This window comes from Polypterus senegalus, chromosome 17 (assembly GCF_016835505.1).
Source record: "Polypterus senegalus isolate Bchr_013 chromosome 17, ASM1683550v1, whole genome shotgun sequence".
NCBI lineage: Eukaryota > Metazoa > Chordata > Cladistia > Polypteriformes > Polypteridae > Polypterus > Polypterus senegalus.
This window is the reverse complement of record NC_053170.1, coordinates 35,845,008-35,865,107: the sequence shown is the minus strand read 5'-3', so window position 1 is coordinate 35,865,107 and position 20,100 is coordinate 35,845,008. Positions and strand designations below refer to the sequence as shown.

The 20,100-nt window shown below is 37.1% G+C and overlaps 1 protein-coding gene across 4 annotated transcripts in view; it reads right to left on the bottom strand.

Moving 5' to 3' along the window:
* The window catches only part of LOC120517953 (ribosomal protein S6 kinase 2 alpha), a 191,876-nt gene that overhangs the window by 53,737 nt on the left and 118,039 nt on the right, over positions 1 to 20,100 (bottom strand). For 2 of the 4 annotated variants that reach the window (XM_039740489.1, XM_039740492.1), the window contains one exon: positions 18,378 to 18,431. The exons of 1 other annotated variant lie outside the window; for it this stretch is intronic. In XM_039740489.1, coding sequence (XP_039596423.1) covers positions 18,378 to 18,431 — 54 coding nt within the window. Of the gene's footprint in view, positions 1 to 2,475; positions 2,743 to 18,377; positions 18,432 to 20,100 lie in introns of those variants that run through there. One more of the 4 variants, XM_039740490.1, reaches the window with a different exon arrangement.

The window sequence follows — 20,100 nt, the reverse complement described above, 5'->3', positions numbered from 1 at the left end:
TCAATTTCTGCCTTCCAATATGCTCTATGTGCTACAACCAGGTCACATATTAAAAGTGCTGGCATTAAGAAAAATACCATTATTTGCATAGACTGCTTTTACCAGAACTAACTGATGATCTAAATGCATTGTCAGCCCTTTTTAATTGCCTTTGTATAAAATGGAAAAGCATCAGAGCTGTGTGCCTGCATGAAACAACTCAGTTCCCTGTTGAAATAGTTGAACTCTGGTACACATATTCTTCAAGGAAATTGTGTATGAAATATTTCACTTTTGTGATATCTGAGGTAGAAAAAACACTAAAAACTTTTTATACTTCAAAACCTCCCATTTAAACTATGGTGGTGAATTTTCAAATTCATCCATGTTCTTTACAGTAAAACAAAACCCAACTACAACAGAGTTGCAAACATGGCCAGGAGTTTGTAGTCTCATCTGCTGGGTGCATATGCAGACTTCAAAATACTGTAGATTTTAAAACTCCATTAGGTACTTCTTCTAAATATTATGTTTATACTGTATATGAACTACAATTATCAAAAGATATTCTACAAACAACAAGTAACAACAGTACATCAATATATGTACTTTTTATATTTCTTAATTTGAAATCTGATATCTATTTAATCACAAAACAAAACTCATTCTTCAAATGAGGAAGCTAGTCATGACTAGGATTTGAACAATGATTTAGTAGAGTATTTTAAACACAAGTACTAGTGAATGATTTAAATTCAAGAGTAAATAAGGAGTTTTATTTAATTGGTTTCCAAAATGGCCACCAGGCCCTAAATGATGATGTTATATTTGCAGCTATGCTAGCATACATTTTCTAAACCACATGGCTCACCTGAATGACACCAAACATGTATTTAAAAAAACTGCAAAACATGCAAAAAATCATGTGCCTCACATAGTGCTTATATTCTTCCAAATTCTAAGAAATACAAACAAATATAATCAATAAACTGTACAAAGATAAACATGCATCTCAGACCAGATAGGTTATCTTAGACCTCTAATCAGCTAGATACAATAAAATTTCATGTAGGTAACTGGTCAGCATACTCCTTAATACAAAGAATATTACAATTCAAACTAAGGGTGTGAGGAACAAAAACATGAGGTTTACATGAAAAAAAAATTGCAATAAATATTGCATATAGAAAGGGAGCTTTAATTGCAGGAACAGCTGTTTTAGCAAATGTGCACAATTCAGAAAAACTTTGACTATCATTAAAAAGTTAATTATTAACTGGATACTAAAATAAAGCGTAATTTTAACAAAATATTGTATAAAACTGACACTAGTTTAATTTGTGCCTTCCATTTTCTAAAAGAATTTTAAGGAAGTAAGCCTTATTAAATGGGTTAAGAACCAGAAACAATAATGCACAATTCACCCTTGCAGTATACTCCACTATTAGATATTCAACTAATTGTTCATTAATTGGTGAACTCAAGTTCAGCCTCACAATTAAATGCAATATCATTATTCAGAATTAGCATAATCAATTTTCTCAATATGCATTTTAGAACTCAGTAATCAATCTTCATTTTGAAACAAATGCATGTACCATATCTAAATCACAGTAGTAACACTAAAAAAAAACCCTGCAATTTAATAGTTTGAGAAACATTATTTTAGTAAAAATTATATCTTATAAATGGTGTACAAGCATCTGTTACACAAACTAACAACAATGAAAATGAACAAAAGTAGCACTGACAGATCTTAAATAAACTACAAAGAAATAAAGTAGAAAAATCAGTTAGCAAAAGATGAAGACAGTAACAGAAAAAATTTGTTTAAATAGAGAAATCAACTTAGTTACTTACTGATAAGAAACATGTTCTTTTAAAATAAAGAAATAATTTCTTTACTTTAAACATGTAAGCACAATTCATATGTAATTATGCAGAAAAAAATAAGCTTAGCTCTTAATGTAATCAGAGTGTATTCTACTTTGGGGAATGAGTGCATAAATAGCACACATTACTGTAAAGGACACTATAATTCACAACATATACATACCTGAATTAGTTTAAAACTTAAAGATCAAACAAGAAATGCTTACAGATTCACTGAAAAAAAAATCAGACTACAAGCTGATAAACAATAAAGGAGAATCAGAATAAGACTGTTTCTGTTTTGGCCTGCTTCATATGTTAATGTGCAGGGTAGCAAAACTGTTAGAATACAAAGATATGCCTTAAGCAAACTTTACGGTAGATATGCATAGTATATCTTGCTCACTATCAAACAGAAACAAGTTTCAGGATTCAAAAAGATAAAAGTTAGCTATTTCAACAAATGGAAAAGTTATTCAAGAATTAACACGATCTGAACTGAGTTTAAATTATGACTAATGAAATACACAGAAATAAAGCTGTACTATTTTTTCTTGAGCAGAAGAATTAAAACTAAACAGTGATACTTAAATTTCTTCAGTAACTGACAACATTTAGTCTCACCAGGTTATTAGCTGGGTTCCAGCTGTTGTCAGGCTCTGGCGCAACCGGTAAAGCCTTGGTGGAGGGCTTCTTGAGCACATATAACGTGATGTAGCGCATTAACCTAAACTTCCTTTTGTCCTTTTCCATTATTCTTTGCCATTACGGGAGCTATTCCAATCCGAATATACGTTATCATCACCCTGCTTTGGTCCTCAGCGTACTACCTCTGAAGGACAGTAAGCAAAGGTTTCTTGTTTGTGTCTTGGATACGCTACACTATGCTGTGTGGCAGCCGACTGTGCAAGAAGGAAGCAGGTGGAGCAGCTCTGACCTAAATTAAGCAGCATGTCACACTTGGTGCAGAAAAACACTCCAAACAAGCCACATCCGTCAAAAACATACAAAAAACATATAGACATATACACCATAGTCTCTACAATTCACATTTAATAAAATAATAGTTATAGGCCCGAAGTTCCAAAATTAAAAGTGGTATATAAATAAAATTAAAGAATTACAATTGAATATTTCAGACTACTCCGAAGTTACAGCTTATCAAATAACAAATAAGAGAAATACCCAGTAATAAAAGTGTCTGTTAGTGATGGCACAGGTGGAGCATGTGTACCAAAAACAATTTAACACCAAAATAATTCAAGAGTAAATCCTGTAAGGGATACCATTCAAATATTAAAATGATATTTTGGTGATCCTAACAAACCCCTCTAAGAAACATGTGTTAAGGTTTGGTTATAGACTCACAGAAGTACTCTAGCAATTTAAAGAAAATAAGGCCACAGACCACATCCATGCTTTAAAAACAAATGCTGTCTAATTTGGCCCATGTAAGGTGATCAAATAAAAAAAATAAACACTTTAAAAAAATAAATAAATAAAGGCATACACGATAGCTCAAATTTATATTATGGAAAACAATTTGTAATCGTTTGTGTAATACAGTGCTGTTAAAAAGTGAAGACTCATCTGCAGCAATCTGTTCTCTGCTTATTTTCTGTGTAATAGCAAACACATCTGCCTTCCGGTACTCTTAAGTGTGACTTCCGCATCAGCCATCAATCACATTTGCCTGTTGTTTTTACTTAAGAATAATGTTTAGAGTAGCACAGCAGCACAGTGGTTATAGTGCTACTCCATTTCAGCTCCAAAGTCCTTGGTTTGTGTCCCAAGCTGGGGTAATGTGTTGTGTACATACTGCATATTTTGCCCATGTCTGTGCGGATTTTTCTCTGTGTACTCTGGTTTTCCTTATAGACCCAAAACAATTATGCCCTATATTAACTAGTCGATTAATAGTGAATCTTGGTGTGTGAGGACAAATATTATTCAGTACTGGTAAGGCTATAAGCAGGAGAATGAAAAGCTACACTTTGTAGATGAAATCAAAATAACATAAAAACAATCTGAGTAAATTATATAAGAAACCAAATGTTTACTTTTGTGCATCTCCAGTAAAGCAGCATTAGCTTAATGTTGAAAACCAACATAAGAACCTTTTTAAAATTTCCCCACTGTTGGATCAAATACAAAGCCAGTAATACTGTACTTTCGTGCTGTATGACTGCCCCCTGAATGCAGTTCAAAGAATTACTTTTTATTGATGAATAAAAATAAATCTTCCAAGATCTATTAATTATTATAATTTCCTTAAAGAACAGCTTTAGTTGTTCTTTATCAAATATGCTTGCAAGTTTTTAACTAATTAATATCAGTAGTAACAAAAGCGTAGTACAACAGAGAAATCAAGACACTATGCTTAATACAAGACAATAAATAGCACTGCTTGTTAGCAGTGTATAAGCAGATACTACTGAAAAGTGCATACAACTAACTATTGAACCTATTTCTTTCTGTCTGTCTGTCTGTCTGTGTGTCAGTCAGTCTGGATAAAATTTCCAGCAAAGCTACACCAGTCCCTAATAAATGTAATATAGTGTGACTTAATATAAATACACGATATTCAAGTCCAACAATTAAATGACATGTTTTCTGTCATAGAAGCAACCAAACTGTTGCAGTGCATACTATTGAACAGGGAGCTGAAAGGATGGGCACTTTAAACTTTGTAAGCATCCAGGCCTTCTACAGCTGGAATTACTATTGTCATGACTTTTTGATGAAATTGCACAAACTAAGGGTTTTAATTTTATTCCCTACCTATTGGCTTTAAATGGCACCTCTACCATAAATGCCAAGACAGGTGAACGTGTAAACTTCCAACAGGATAATCAAACTTTCGTTTTCTCTTGCCACTTAAATTCATAAATTTATGCTATGAAATAATCCCATGATGTACTTTTCAAGCACCTTTACAGAACCTGATGAAGGTTATGTCTCAATTAAGTTAATACATATTCCCTACTGACAAATAACATTTTCTAATTTTTTATGTTAGACACATCTTTATTTTGAGTTCATGTTTACCTTTTAATTATATGTTCTCAAGGAGCTTTAGTGAAAAGAGTGTTAATTAAAACACTTACTGTACATATGCAGATATGGTTAAGATGAAAATATGTTTTGTTTTAATGATACTTAGGTATACCATACCTAAAATCACCATAAAGTAAAACATTTTCCCTGGAAATGTTAAAGAACACTAAGACCTTCTTTAACCACACCAATTAAGTCATGAATGTGTATGTGAACTACTTACTAACAAAAATCACATTCATTATATCATTTATAAGACAGGGATTAGTAGTTTTATCATTTCTACCTGCTGTGTTACCCATGTAAGGCAGGTCAAAATCCAAGTAATCAACATAGACCTGTGCATTAATATTTGCAGAGCACCATGCAATGCATATGTCTCTGTCATATGCCATTCGGTATAGGATTTGTTAAAGCAATGACAATGTTTGCAATGAAGCATCTTTTAGAATGACAGAGACGCAAAAACTGGATGGACACACAGACACTTATCCTTTCATTATTGTAATCTTTTTAGTTTTCCAATAAAAGGTGTCATTTTACTTGACTTCTCGTTACCTCCCTGGTTGCTATAGATGTTTTCTGCTGTCAATGTTTTGGCTATTTGTTGAAAAGTGTTACATTTTGTGGGGCAGTGGAATAACAACTGTAAGCCATTTTCATATATGGCTTTTCCTAACATTTTTCTCATGTATTTTTGGGTGTTTCCAAATAACTCCTAACCTTGCAGTCAGAAATGGGTGTAGTACCAACTTTCAATCAGTACCATAGATACAGTAAAAATCTATTACAGTTTCATTTTCTGATTTTGGGTATTAACTTGGTACCAAAGTATTGGTTCATGTAAAATCTATAGTTTGTACAATAGGTTCCCTGTAAAAACTAGGGCCCCTGCTGTGCCTGTTGACCACAAAAATAGTGTGTTATAGTAAATCTCATTGTCTTTGCACTGAAATGTCAACAACAAAAGAGCTCAGGTTTGATAAAAGGACTACAAACTTGATAAGTGACTTTTAGTCAAGGGTCTTGTCTTGCCAGGTATATGAAGGAGTATCCTTGTGTTTGGACTTGGTGTTTGTTAGAGACAATCCATGACTAGCACAGAAGCTCACTAGAATTCACTACTTGTATTTTGGACATGATGTTCCACCAAAACTAAAACATTCTGAGTAGAATGCCCACAGTTAGTAGGTTGTACCTTTTAATATAAAAGTGCCAAATATTCCAATTGTTCTTAGGAACACATACACTTCTGTATGGACATTGTAGTTCCAGTAAGAACAGTATGCTGCTATGCTAACAACAAGCCATGGATTACAAGTGACATGAAGGGCCTTTTGAACCAGAAGAAAAGGGTTTTCAAAGGTGGTGATCAGCATGAGCTCAAGCACGTGCAGAAGGAATTCTGAGTCAAGCTCAGGGCGGCAAAGGAGCAGTACAGGAAAAAGCTGGAGCAGAAGTTGCAGAATAACAGCATGAAGGAAGTGTGGGATGGGATGAAGATAATCACTGGCTGCAGCTCGAAACGGGGTGCCACCATCAAGAGAGACATAGAGAGCAAACAAAATGAACAACTTCTTTAACAGGTTTGACCACCCTAACCTACTCTCACCTTGGAATACTGCATCCTCCACCCATCCTTCTGCTGATACCAGCACAGGAGAGACATCCCCACCCACAATTACAGCAGCCCAGGTGAGCAGAGAGCTGAGGAGACTTTGTGCCAGTAAAGCAGTGGGTCCAGATGGAGTATTGCCACGACTGCTGAAGGCCTGTGCGTTGGAGCAGGGAAATCCTCTACAGCGCATCTTCAACCTGAGCCAGGAACAGGGGAGAGTCCTGAGGCTTTGGAAAACATCTTGCATCACCCCAGTCCCAAAGGTATCACGTCCTAGTGACCTGAATGACTTCTGGCCTGTCGCTCTGACGTCACATGTGATGAAGACCATGGAGCGGCTGCTGCTTTACCACCCGAGGCCACAGGTCCGCCACGCCCTCGACCCTCTGCAGTTCGCATACCAGGAGAAGGTGGGAGCGGAGGATGCCATCATCTATATGCTGCACCGATCCCTCTCCCACTTGGACAGAGGCAGTGGTGCTGTTAGAATTATGTTTCTGGACTTCTCCAGTGTCTTCAACACCATCCAACCTCTGCTCCATAGGGACAAGCTGACAGAGATGGGAGTAGATTAATACCTGGTGGCATGGATCACGGACTATCTTACAGACAGACCTCAGTATGTGCGTCTCAGGAATTGCAGGTCTGACATTGTGGTCAGCAGCACAGGAGCGCCACAGGGGACTGTACTTTCTCCAGTCCTGTTCAGCCTATATACATCAGATTTCCCAATACAACTCTGAGTCCTGCCAGGTGCAAAAGTTCGCTGATGAGACAGCTATCGCGGGCTGCATCAGGAGTGGGCAGTATGAGGAGTATAGGAACCTAATCAAGGATTTTGTTAAATGGTGCGACTCAAACCACCAACAACTCAACACCAGAAAAAACAAGGAGCTGGTGGTGGATTTTAGGAGGCCCAGGCCCCTCATGGACCCCGTTATCATCAGAGGTGACTGTGTGCGGAGGGTACAGACCTATAAATACCTGGGAGTGCAGCTGGATGATAAAATGGACTGGACTGCCAATACTGATGCTCTGTGCAAGAAAGGACAGGGCCGACTATACTTCCTTAGAAGACTGGCAATCTTCAACATCTGCAGTAAGATGCTGCAGATGTTCTATTAGACGGTTGTGGTGAGCACCCTCTTCTACACAGTGGTGTGCTGGGGAGGCAGCATAAAGAAGCCTGGACAAACTGGTGAGGAAGGCAGGCTCTATTGTAGGCATGGAGCTGGACAGTTTGACATCTGTGGCAGATAGATGGGCACTGAGCAGGCTCCTGTCAATCATGGAGAATCCACTGCATCCACTGAACAGTGTCATCTCCAGACAGAGCAGCAGCTTCAGCAACAGACTGCTGTCACCGTCCTGCTCCACAGACAGACTGAGGAGATCGTTCCTACCCCACACTATGCGACTCTTCAATTCCACCCATTGGGTTGAGGGTAAACGTTAACATTATACAAAGTTATTGTCTGTTTTACCTGCATTTTTATGACTCTTTAATTTAATATTGTTTTTTATCAGTATGCTGCTGCTGGAGTATTTGAATTTCCCCTTAGGATTAATAAAATATCTATCTATCTATCTATCTATACACACACAAACAGCAAGACAAGAATTTCATTTTTTTCCAATGTGGGACACCAGCAAACCACCCTGTTTAATGTCATTTTAAATCAGTTTATTTTAATGCAAAACACTTCTCATTGACACTCTCAGAGTGTTGTATGAATTTATAAATATAGTAAAGTTAACATACTAACTAATAACTCACTACTAACGCATACATAACAATTTTGTAAAGTACGTAGGCAAACACAGAGGGTGTGGCAAAACAATATGTTCCAGCACTGCTTTCATATAGGCAGAGGTTATCTAAGGATCAACAAAAGGTGGAACACCTAAAGAAATTGTTTGTATCAACGTTCAAGACCTAATGAATGTTCACTGTGGCAGAAAAGCTTTAAGCTGTTAACCAATTACTTGTTACCTTTTCATCTAACTCTGAAAATATTATTTTTCAGCTTTCTGGTTACCTACACTTTTTTAAAACCTCTTACTTTTGTGGCATGTCTGGTTATTCACTGGACTGGATTACATTTCAATAAAAACTGGAAAGATGTGAGTGTTTTGAATTGCATATACTGTATCTCTCTCATTTATATAGATGGCAGCTTTCCTGGATTGCAGTGGTGCTCCAGATTCCCACAGGGCACCATGGGACTTGGAGTTCTATATCTCAGCCCTTTTGGGTACCTTGGTGTTGCCAAGAGGTGCTCTGAAAGTGGAGAAGCCATATGGCATGAGGTTTCCGCCTAACCCGGAAGTGCTTACAGACCACGTGGGCAGAACAGCAAAAGGACTTCCAGGTTGGCCGATATGAGAGGACTTGACCAACCTCACAGGAATGAGCCAGAGTCAGGTGGAAGGACATTTTATATATATATATATATATATATATATATATATATGCACACACACACACATATACATATATACATACAAGCAAAATACCCGCGCTTCACAGCGGAGAAGTAGTGTGTTAAAGAAGTAAAGAAAAAGAAAAGGAAACATTTTGAAAATAACGTAACATGATTGTCAATGTAATTGTTTTGTCACTATTATGAGTGTTGCTGTCACATTCATATATATATATATATATATATATCTATATATATATATATCTCAAAATACTCGTGCCTCGCAGCGAAGCCATGTATTAAAGAAGTTATGAAAAAGAAAAGGAAACATTTTAAAAATAACGTAACATGATTGTCAAAGTAATTGTTTTGTGTATTTGGCGGCAGCGTCACAAAGTTGTTTTCGTCTAGCTGCATCAGAAAATGTACCACGACGTCTGACACGCCTCCTTTTTACTGTTTTCTCACAGCTTGGATTGCTGCTGTCATAATCGGTTTGAGTCTAAATATATTATATATGTACATACATACATATATACAAATATATACACATACATATCTTCATATCTATATACATATCTATATACATATCCACATATATATATATATACACATACCTATGTACATCATATATACACACACATACATACATACACACACATATATAATTTGTGTGTGTGTATGTATGTGTGTATATGTGTGCGCTCTTTGGAGGTCATTCATTATATATATATATATATATATATATAGTGGAACCTCGGTTTACGAGTAACTTGGTTTACGAGTGTTTTGCAAGACGAGCAAAAATTTTTAATAAATTTTGACTTGATAAACGAGCGATGTCTTGTAATACGAGTAGTATGGATACACTTTGTCTGCTGAGTGTCATGTGATCACAACTGAGCTGATGGTGGTTCTCTCTCTCTCTCCTTATCTCGCTCGCTCATCGCGTCTTTTTCTCTCTGTCCTTATCTCGCTCGCCCAGTGCGTCTTTTTCTCTCTCTCTCCTTATCTTGCTCGCCCAGCTTCTCTCTATTTTCTTATCTCGCTCGCCCAGCGTCTCTCTCTGTTTACTACAGCATTGTGACTGTGTGTGTGTGTGTGCGCTGTGAAGTGCGAGTCCTCATCTTGCTCCCCAAAACACGAAGCTGAGTCTCAGTACTTTAACACCAGCTGAATAAACACCAGTTTATTCAGTTTGAAACAGCAACAGCGCAGTTATTTATTGCAGCGGGATCTTTATGTTCCTTGATCTTTTTGGATGCGCTTATATGGCAAACTGCTACAGCGCTGGGAGACTGCGATTGCTTTGGGACACTCTTCAGCGTGTTGTCCCGTTGGGTGGAATTCCACATGAGTTTAGAAACTCACACCAGCCATGATTCTTTTTAAATGTAAATTGCAGGTTAATTTGTATTATGTAATTTACTTTATATTTTGTATTAATCCTTTTTATATGAATAGTTTTGGGTTGTGGAACGAATCATCTGAATTTCCATTATTTCTTATGGGGAAATTCGCTTTGATGTACGAGTGTTTTGGATTGCGAGCACGTTTCCGGAACGAATTATGCTTGCAAACCGAGGTTCCACTGTGTATGTGTATATATATATATATATATATACACACACACACATAAACATATATATACATATACACAAATATATACAGTATATATACATATACATCCACATATATATACATATATATATATGTGCACAAAACCACGCTTTTATCAAGGCTTCCGTCGGGTAGTCTTTTGAAATGAAAATTTTCCTCCAATCAGTCGTAGCAACGCACTTTCTTCCGACTGTTACATTTTTGTAGCTCTGATGTGTACATCAATGTAATCGGTGTACCAGGAAATCATGCATTGCCAGAAGTTCCCTTTTGCTTGGAATGCAAAGAGTGATTAAATGCGTTATTTTTTAACGCGTTATGGAGCACATGCATCAAAGCTTCTCAGCTGTGCTTGTGCTAAGAAAAGGAAACATTTTAAAAATAATGTAACACGATTGTCAATGTAACCTTTTGTAAGTAGTGCCTGGAGGATACAGAGTGTGGAGAAACTGTAGAGACAGCGTGTGTATTAACTTGTGGATTTTTCTTTGAATATTTGGTGGCAGCGTCTCAAAGTTGGTTCCTGAAGACTGCGTTAGCTGCGGAGCTCAGCTCACAGCAAAATGAGGTGAATGGGAGGGGAGATGATGACGTGACTCTCCCATCCGCCTTAACTGTCACAAAGACAGTCTCTCGGAATTTGCATAAGCACAGCCCTTCACCAGTAATTTAAACTTAGTTATAAAGTGATCAAAACTCTCGTTTATATCCTGCGTCCTCTCATTAAACTTGTATCCTGCATTAGCCGTGGGCATGACGAATGCCAGCGGCAGCCTGTCTATGAACTTAATTTAAACTTTAGGTTTACACCGTGCTTTGTTTCTGAAGTAACTGTACTCATGAATATGGTTGTATGTGTGACTTGGCCGCTTCTTATTGTTTCGCTGCCTTCTCAATTGTATAATGCACGTTTTCTTCAGTGCTTTTTGGAGCTCTTATTTGTTTTCTACGTATTGCGTTGACAGTCAGTTCACGTGATTACGTGGGAGGCGTGATGATGTCACACAAAACTCCGTCCCCCACGGCCATCGAGCTCAACTCCATTACATTATATTGAGAAAAATAGGTTCCAGTTATGACCATTACGTGTAGAATTTCGAAATTAAACCTGCCCAACTTTTGTAAGTAAGCTGTAAGGAATGAGCCTGCCAAATTTCAGCCTTCTACCCACACGGGAAGTTGTAGAATTAGTGATGAGTCAGTCAGTGAGTGAGTGAGTGAGGGCTTTGCCTTTTATTAGTATAGATATATATACAGTACATACACACACACATATATATATATACATATATATATATACATATACATATATATATATATACATATACATACATATACATATATATATATATACATATATATACATATACATATACATATATATATACACATATATACATATACATATACATATATACATATACATATACATATACATATACATATACATATATATATATATACACACATACATACACATACATATACACACCACACACAAACACACTAGCTGTGCTACCTGTTTAAGACAGGTTGAAAGTAAGCAATTAACATAGACCTCAGCATTAAGATTTATAAGCATTTTGCAAAGCATGTTGTATTAAAATGCATTGCATTTGTGATTTCTACAAACGGCACACCACAAACATTTGTAGTACTAAAATGCATTACTTTAAATGTTTGTGATGTGTCACCTGTTGGAATGAGAAATGCAATACTGAGCCTCTGTTATATGCCATTTGGTATGGGATTCATAAAGTCAGTGTTATAGTGTGTGTAATGCGCCATCTGTTGGAATAACAGAGACATATCAACCAGACAAACACACACACACACACATATATATTAGGCATGTGAAACTAAACGTGTTAATTTTTGAGATTACTGTGGTCAGTTTAATGTGTTAAAAAATATTGTTGCATAAAGGACCGACAATAGGGCAAATGCCTCAGGAAGTGCTTTGGTCAGGGCAGCATTTTCATGTGAGTTACTTTTTTTAAACATTATGAAACAATAATACAAAAAAGTTAAGCATGTACCTAAAAAATTACATACACATCCAGTACCGTTTTTATATATTACCATTAAAAATGTTATGTCATTTAATTTCAGGTTGTATTTGCTCAAGCGGTATTTTGTTAAAAGGTCATTGTTTAAGTTTAAACTATGCCATTACTTTTATTTTTTTAATTCCTTTGTATTGATTCTACATTAATTTTGTGATTCAGAGTTTGTTTATTTACTTCATGATTTATGTATTAATTTTATAATTACATGTTTAATTGTTAGATGAGATTTACCACGATTAATTACACACATTGATGCAATTAGTTATTTTTTTAAATCAATTCCAAGCCCTAATAGTTAATATATTATATACTAGCAAAGTACCCACGCTTCGCAGCGGAGAAGTAGTGTGTTAAAGAAGTTATGAAAAAGAAAAGGAAACATTTAAAAAATAACATAACATGATTGTCAATGTAATTGTTTTGTCACCGTTATGAGTGTTGCTGTCATCAAGGATTTGATTATCATTATTTCTTTCAATCAGGTTCGTATTTGGAGGACGTGTTGTGTTTAAGTTACATTCCGTGTTTGTCAACCATTGTAAAGATAACAGGTTCCATTCATCGAAGTTTCACTACCCAAATCGCTACTCGTGAATCTAAGATGTTTAACAGGCATTCTAGGCATTAACTTGTGGATTTGCCTGCGAGTATTTAGCAGCAGCGTCTCTATTAACTTGTGGATTTTTCTGCAAGTATTTAGCGACAGCGTCTCTATGAACTTGTGGATTTGCCTGCGAGTATGTAGCGACAGCGTGTCTATTAACTTGTGGATTTTTCTGAGAGTATTTGGCGGCAGCATCACGAAGTTGTTTCCATCTAGCTACATCAGAAAATGTACCACGTCTGACATGCCTCCTTTTTACTGTTTTCTCACAGCTTGGATTGCTGCTGTCATAATCGGTTCGAGTTTCATGGTTTGTTTCAATTACGTTAGTATTTGCAGGACTTATGTTGAAGTGACATTCGACATCTGTCAAGCGTTGTAAGGATATAACCAGCTTCATTGATAACTTTGCACCCAGCTTTTGAGAGTTGAAACACTCATAAACATCAAAGTGTCTACTATTCAAATCACCTGTGAATCTAAGATATTTAAGAGGCATTGGCGGTTCTCCAAAGGTGTAAAATATTTGGCCATTTAAGTACACTTGAAAGCAACAACCGAACAATTCAGAGGCAGCCATCAACTCACATGCAAAAGCGTAGGTGAAGGGCTTACGCATTTCACTCTTATAGTGCTCCTGTGTAGTATAATTATCTCCTGTACCGTCATCAGTCCACACCTTGAACCTGTCCCAGTCTTTCAATACATAAGATACAATGTTCCTCTGGATATCAAGATTGAGTCTGATATGGCCGTGCAATATGTAACACAGAGAATGTAAAAGGCAGGCGGCATCTCCGGGCATGGAAACCACTCGGTAAGTGACATTTCTTTGATTGATGGTGATCTCCTCGATAGACATGTTAATGGGGGTATGGTTGGAACGATAAAAGAAATAGGTACCTGAACAATGTAAACTAAGTCTAAAATACATACACAGTAACTATAAGCATAATAAACAAACAATAAAACAGAGGAGAAGCTGTGGATTAAATAAAAAGGCTGCAGTAAGGAGACATGAATACCGTGGCGAAGCAAGGAAGGGAATGAAGAAACTGGAGCAACGGACGGCCTTATATGGGCAGGCAGCCAATTACGTGGGAGGCGTGGGGATGCAATATAGGCAGGCAGCCAACTAAGTGGGAGGCGTGGGGATGGGGGACACAACTCCGCCTTACACGGCGACTGAGCTGCAGGCTATGGACGTATATATGTACGTAACTAGGATTCAGTTATGACCGTTACGCATAGAATTTTGAAATGAAACCTGGTTAACTTCTGTAAGTAGCCTATAAAGAATGAGCCTGCCAAATTTCAGCCTTCTACCAACACGGGAATTTGGAGAATTAGTGATGAGTGAGTCAGTGAGGGCTTTATATATATATATATATAAAATACACTACCGTGGCTGTCCATTTGTCTGTCCAGGATTTTAAATCACCTGTAGCTCACAAACCGTTTGACCTATTGACCTGAAATTTGGTACACATATATTAGTGACGTCTACTATCTGCTTTTGGGGTGATGATTGACCTCCAAGGTTATTCCTCTTTTTATTTGTACTTAATTTTATTGTAGAATCAACTCCTGACAGTGGCCAGCAGGGCAGCCATGTGCCTTTTTTCATTCCTATCACCTTCACCGTCATTTCCCCTTCCTCTTCATATCTTAAATCATTCTTGAGGCACATTGTGCCAGCTTAAGTGAAAAATGAAAGAAAACGTAATTGCAATACAAACACTGACTTCAAAGAAAAGCTGCTCAGGAAGCAACAAGCGCATCAACCTCTGAGCAAACGAATGCTAAACATACTGAGAAAGAGGATGAAAACTAGGAATGCTCAAATTAAGTGTATTCACTGCACATTGTCGTGCAGTGTGCCGTTACTGGTATTATATATTATATATATGTATACACACACACGTATACACACTCACTAGCCACTTTATTAGGTACATCTTTTGCCTTCAGAACTGCCATAATTCTTAATTAGATAGGTTCAGGAAGGTGCTGGAAACATTCCTCAAGGACTTTGGTCCATTGTGACATGACAACATCACACAGTGGCTGCAGATTTGTCAACTGCACATCCATGATGTGAACCTCCTATTCCACCACATCCCAAAGGTGCTCAACCGGATTAAGATCTGGAGACTGTGAAGGCCATTTGAGTTGAGTGAACTCACTGTCATGTTCAAGAAACTAGTTTGAGATGATCTGAGCTTTGTGATATGGTGAGTTATATTGCTTCAAGGCTTGACGTGCTGTGTGCTCAGAGATGTTCTTCTGCATACCTTAGCTGTAACAATTGGTTATTAGAGTTACTGTTGCCTTTCTATCGGCTCAAACTAGTCTGGCCATTCTCCTTGGACCTCTAGCATCAACAAGGCATTTTTATCACAGACAATTAATGCTCAATAGATATTTTCCCTTTTTAAGACCATTTTCTGTAAATTCTTGAGATGGTTGTGCTTGAAAACCTCAGTTGATTAGCAGTTTCTGAAATACTCAGATTAGCCCATCTGGCACCAAAAACCATGCCACATTCAAAGTCACTTAAATCAGGCAAGTCAAACTCACCACTACTGGTGGGCCACTTTGACTGCTATGTGGGTCAGTGGGCCGCACTGTAACAAATACTATTATACAAAGTTGCTATAGCTTTCTTTCCAATACTGAAAATTTAAAAAAATTTAAAGAAAAGCAATTTATTTCCATATAATCTCCATACAACAGTGTACAATTAGAGTTTTAGCCTCTTAGCTAGATCCTTAGATAGGAGTCTTACAGTCTGAGACTTATTTCTTTTGTCCCGACACTTGGCATCACTTGTTAGTAGCCAGTTCGTCAATATGAGGCTTGAAATCTTGTGCAGCTGCAACTTTTACGAGGGATGAAAGGTGCTTAACAGTAAGTCTTAAGCGATATGGGGTTTTGGTAGCTTTCATTAACGAAAACAATTGTCATAAAGGTAAGTGCTTCCGAACATAGACAGTACTCTCGATGCCAACTTACGGATCTGCACATACGAGGGTGGCAGTTAAGCATACAAGCCTGGCACACCAACTTCATTATATTTTGCCTTCAGAATATAATCTGACTGCAGTTCAATCAATTCAATTTGGATATTCTCAGGCGCATTCTCAGCGTTGTAAAAGTATGGTGACATAAACAGCGCAAAGTCCTGTTCATGTGAACTGAAATCACGAAATTGCTCACTGAATTCATTACTCAGTCTAAAAATCTAATTTTACTTTACTAAGTTTACTTTAAAGTTTATATTGTAAAATAAGCCGATATGCAAAAAGCCTCCTGACCTACACTAATTTTACAAAGTCAAAATCACAAAAAATTGTTAATAAGCAACTCACCAACTTCTCGCATCCACTTAAGATCTTCAGCTGTAGTCTGCACTAACTGTTCATTACAATACTAGCACAAAATTACATAAAACTACAGCAAAAAAACATGAATATCCATCCATCCTCTTCCGCTTATCCGAGATAGGGTTGCGGGGACAATAGCTTGAGCAAAGATGCCCAGATTTCCCTATCCCCAGCTTCTTCTACTAGCTCTCATGGGGGAATCCCCAGTGTGTCCTGGGTCTTCCTCTCACCAGGGAAGCGTCAAGGAGGCATCCTGATCCGATGCCTGAGCCACCTCATCCGACTCCTCTCGATGCGGAGGAGCAGTTCCTCTCGGATGACTTAGCTTCTCACCCTATCTTTAAAAGTGTAGCGACCCCGGCTGAGTGATGGTCAATTCTCAGACTGATGGTTTATGAATTTTATTATCGTTTCTGTGACCTTGTTCCATAAACACACCGTAAGAGCTATAAAAGGCAAAGTATAAAATAAAAAGTATGTAAATAACTTAACATAAACATTTGTAACCTTTGTTTTACATATAACACAGAGAAATTAATACCTTGTTCACTTTTCAGCGAGGTACTTGATTGTTAACCCCATTTGTCGCCAATTTCCTTTCCTATTCCCGGCAAAACTGCACAATTAATTATGCAAACTAAAGACACCCAATAACTTGTCAAAATAAAAGCCATGCAAACGCTGTGATTCAAGCCCTGCTGAAGCATCATGTGTCCTTAAAGGGAAAGCCCAGACACTCTGCGGAGGAAACTCATTTCAGCCTCTTGTATTCGTGATCTCGTTCTTTCGGTCACTTCCCACAGCTCATGAACAAAGGTGAGGGTAAGAACGTAGATCGACCGGTAAACTGAGAGCTTTGCCTAATGGCTCAGCTCTGTTTTCACCACGAAAGACCGATGCAGAGCCCGCATCACTGCACACACCACACTGATCCGCCTGACGATCTCCCGCTCCATTACATGAAAATATGCAAGCTATTACTACTCGTGATGGGTAGTTCTGCCCAGTCTCAGCAGCCAAGCCAGTAGTGTAGCCCGTCAGGCTGCTGCAGCCTAGCACTTCAGTTGTGACATCATGACTAAATTAACTTTGGTCAAGGGGGGGCAGTGTCATGCCTAGGATATCGAGGTGCTGATGCCGCAGCTGCAACTATACTAGCAGATGATGTTTCCGGTACTGTAATGCCAAGGGAAAATGCGCTTTTGTCAGAAGGCAGAAGAAAGAAAACTCAATAAGTAACACCGAAGATGCAGAATGATTCAAACACAAATGATAGTAATAATTTTGTACAAGTTTAGTGCCAACTAGGATCTGTCATGCGGGCCGCACAGATTTCTGTTGAGGGCCGCATGCGGCCCACAGGCAGCGTGTTTGACATGCTTGACTTAAATCACCTTTCTTCTCCATTTTCATAAACAGTTTGAATTTCAGCAGTTCGTCTTGGCACTGAGTTGCTGCCATGTGATTGGTTGATTAGATATTTGTGTTAACAAGCAGTTGAGCAGGCGTACCTAATAAAGTGGTGTGTGTGTGTGTGTGTGTGTGTGTGTGTGTGTGTGTGTATACATACAGAGAGAGAGAGAGAAAAGCTGGGAGAAAGCTTTTAAGAAGTTAGCCTTCTCTCCTATTAACACTTCACATTTCATACATTATGGATTCACTAGAAAGCATTTAATAATATATTTGCCAAGCCTAAGCAAAGGGAAGTACAATTAATCTGCAAAAGCAGTTGATTGTTACAGGTCTTACCTTGATCATTATATTTGAAAAGTCCTTCTCTATCCAAGTAATTTCTGATTTTTCCTGTGGTGATTAGGAAAAGCCAAAAATTATTACAGAGCCTTTGTGACAACTCCCGTTTTTGTGTTGGAAGTGTCATATAATTAATAAAGTAACAAATCATTTTCCAACCAAATTAATCCAATTCATTGGCACAGGGAGCCAGAGTCTATCCAGGGGTAGCACCCTGTCCTCTGCTGTTTTCTGCCTTGCGCCCAATACCCCTGGGATAAGGTTTCTCTCATGAATTGGACTAACTGAGTTGGAAATTGTTCATTTTAATAGCTTGGTAACATTAATCAAAACAGCTACATAAACATTATGACAATTCACAATTTTTAATGTTTTTTGCTTTACATTACACCTTAAACAAATCCCTTAAACTCGTCATAAAACACTGCTAAGATGTGTTCAAAGGCAATTTCTTATTGACAAATACAGATACTAAATAAATAAAAATAATGAATATATTAAAGTGCTGGGTAAAGAAATACAGTATCAACATTTGTTTTGCACTATAATAGCATCAGTACTTAACAATTAATGACCAAAAATAATGGTATTCCTTGAAACATTTCAGTTCTTGGGGGTGGTACACCAAGGAAAAAAGCTGAGAATTTCCATCACTTGACTACTACAACTCAACATTTTATATGTATAGATGTAAGATTTTCTATCAAAAAGAAAAGAAAACCTGAACTGAGTGAAAATCAGCTGGAAGGTAAAAAAGTGTGTAAAGTGTCTACATATTGCATCAAGAAAGCTCTTCCACTTTTGACAATTCACATATCTAATTTGTAGTTCATTCGTTGTTGAAAATCTTGAAATGCTTTACCTTTAAATAAGTAAATTTATTACTCCAACAGATCCTTTATATTGAGCAACTTGGACTGGGATTGTCTTTACTGATTATTGATTTTATCATTTTATCTTTCACAGTGACTCCTTTACCTCATTTCCATTCAATGCCACATTCTATTATGTAATAGGAACCATATTGTTACGTGTACAGTGTATGGTGAAATTTACATTCACATACCTGAACAACAAGTAACACGTTGCTACGCTCTGGTGCCATGTTAAACAAGTATTTATTAAAATACAGAACTAAATTTCACTTAAGAGAAAACACAAAGTAGCTTATCTAATGTTTGCTGGCAGTATGGTATTGATCTTTACTATACACTACAGTATAATATTCATATTTTATTTTTGCTTCTTTTTACTAGTTTTTTAGCTTTGCATTTTGAATGTCATTATTATACATTTGTTTCATATAACTGTTCAAACTTAATTCTGTTCACATATATATTTGTTTATAGTCATCTTTGTAGATTTCTACTTTACAAATGGCACAATCATACTATTATACCATTTAAGACAGACACTTGAATTTAACTCATTTATCCAGAAATATAAGAAATGCTAAAAATGTTAGCAAGTTTAGAGGAAGAATATAAAAATAAATTCAAATGGTTTTAGTTGAGTGACTGTGACGTACATGCTTTGAGAGGTTGATTAAATTCTGAAATCTACATATATAAAATGCTAAGGGCTGTCTATCTATCACACAAAAACTCACACACCACTGGGCCTAGAACCTTGATCTGGCCTCGATTAATGAGCTCATGGTGTGATATGCCATATAATTGTGCCTCGGGTCTTTTTTCTTGCAAACCACGGTGTGGGTATG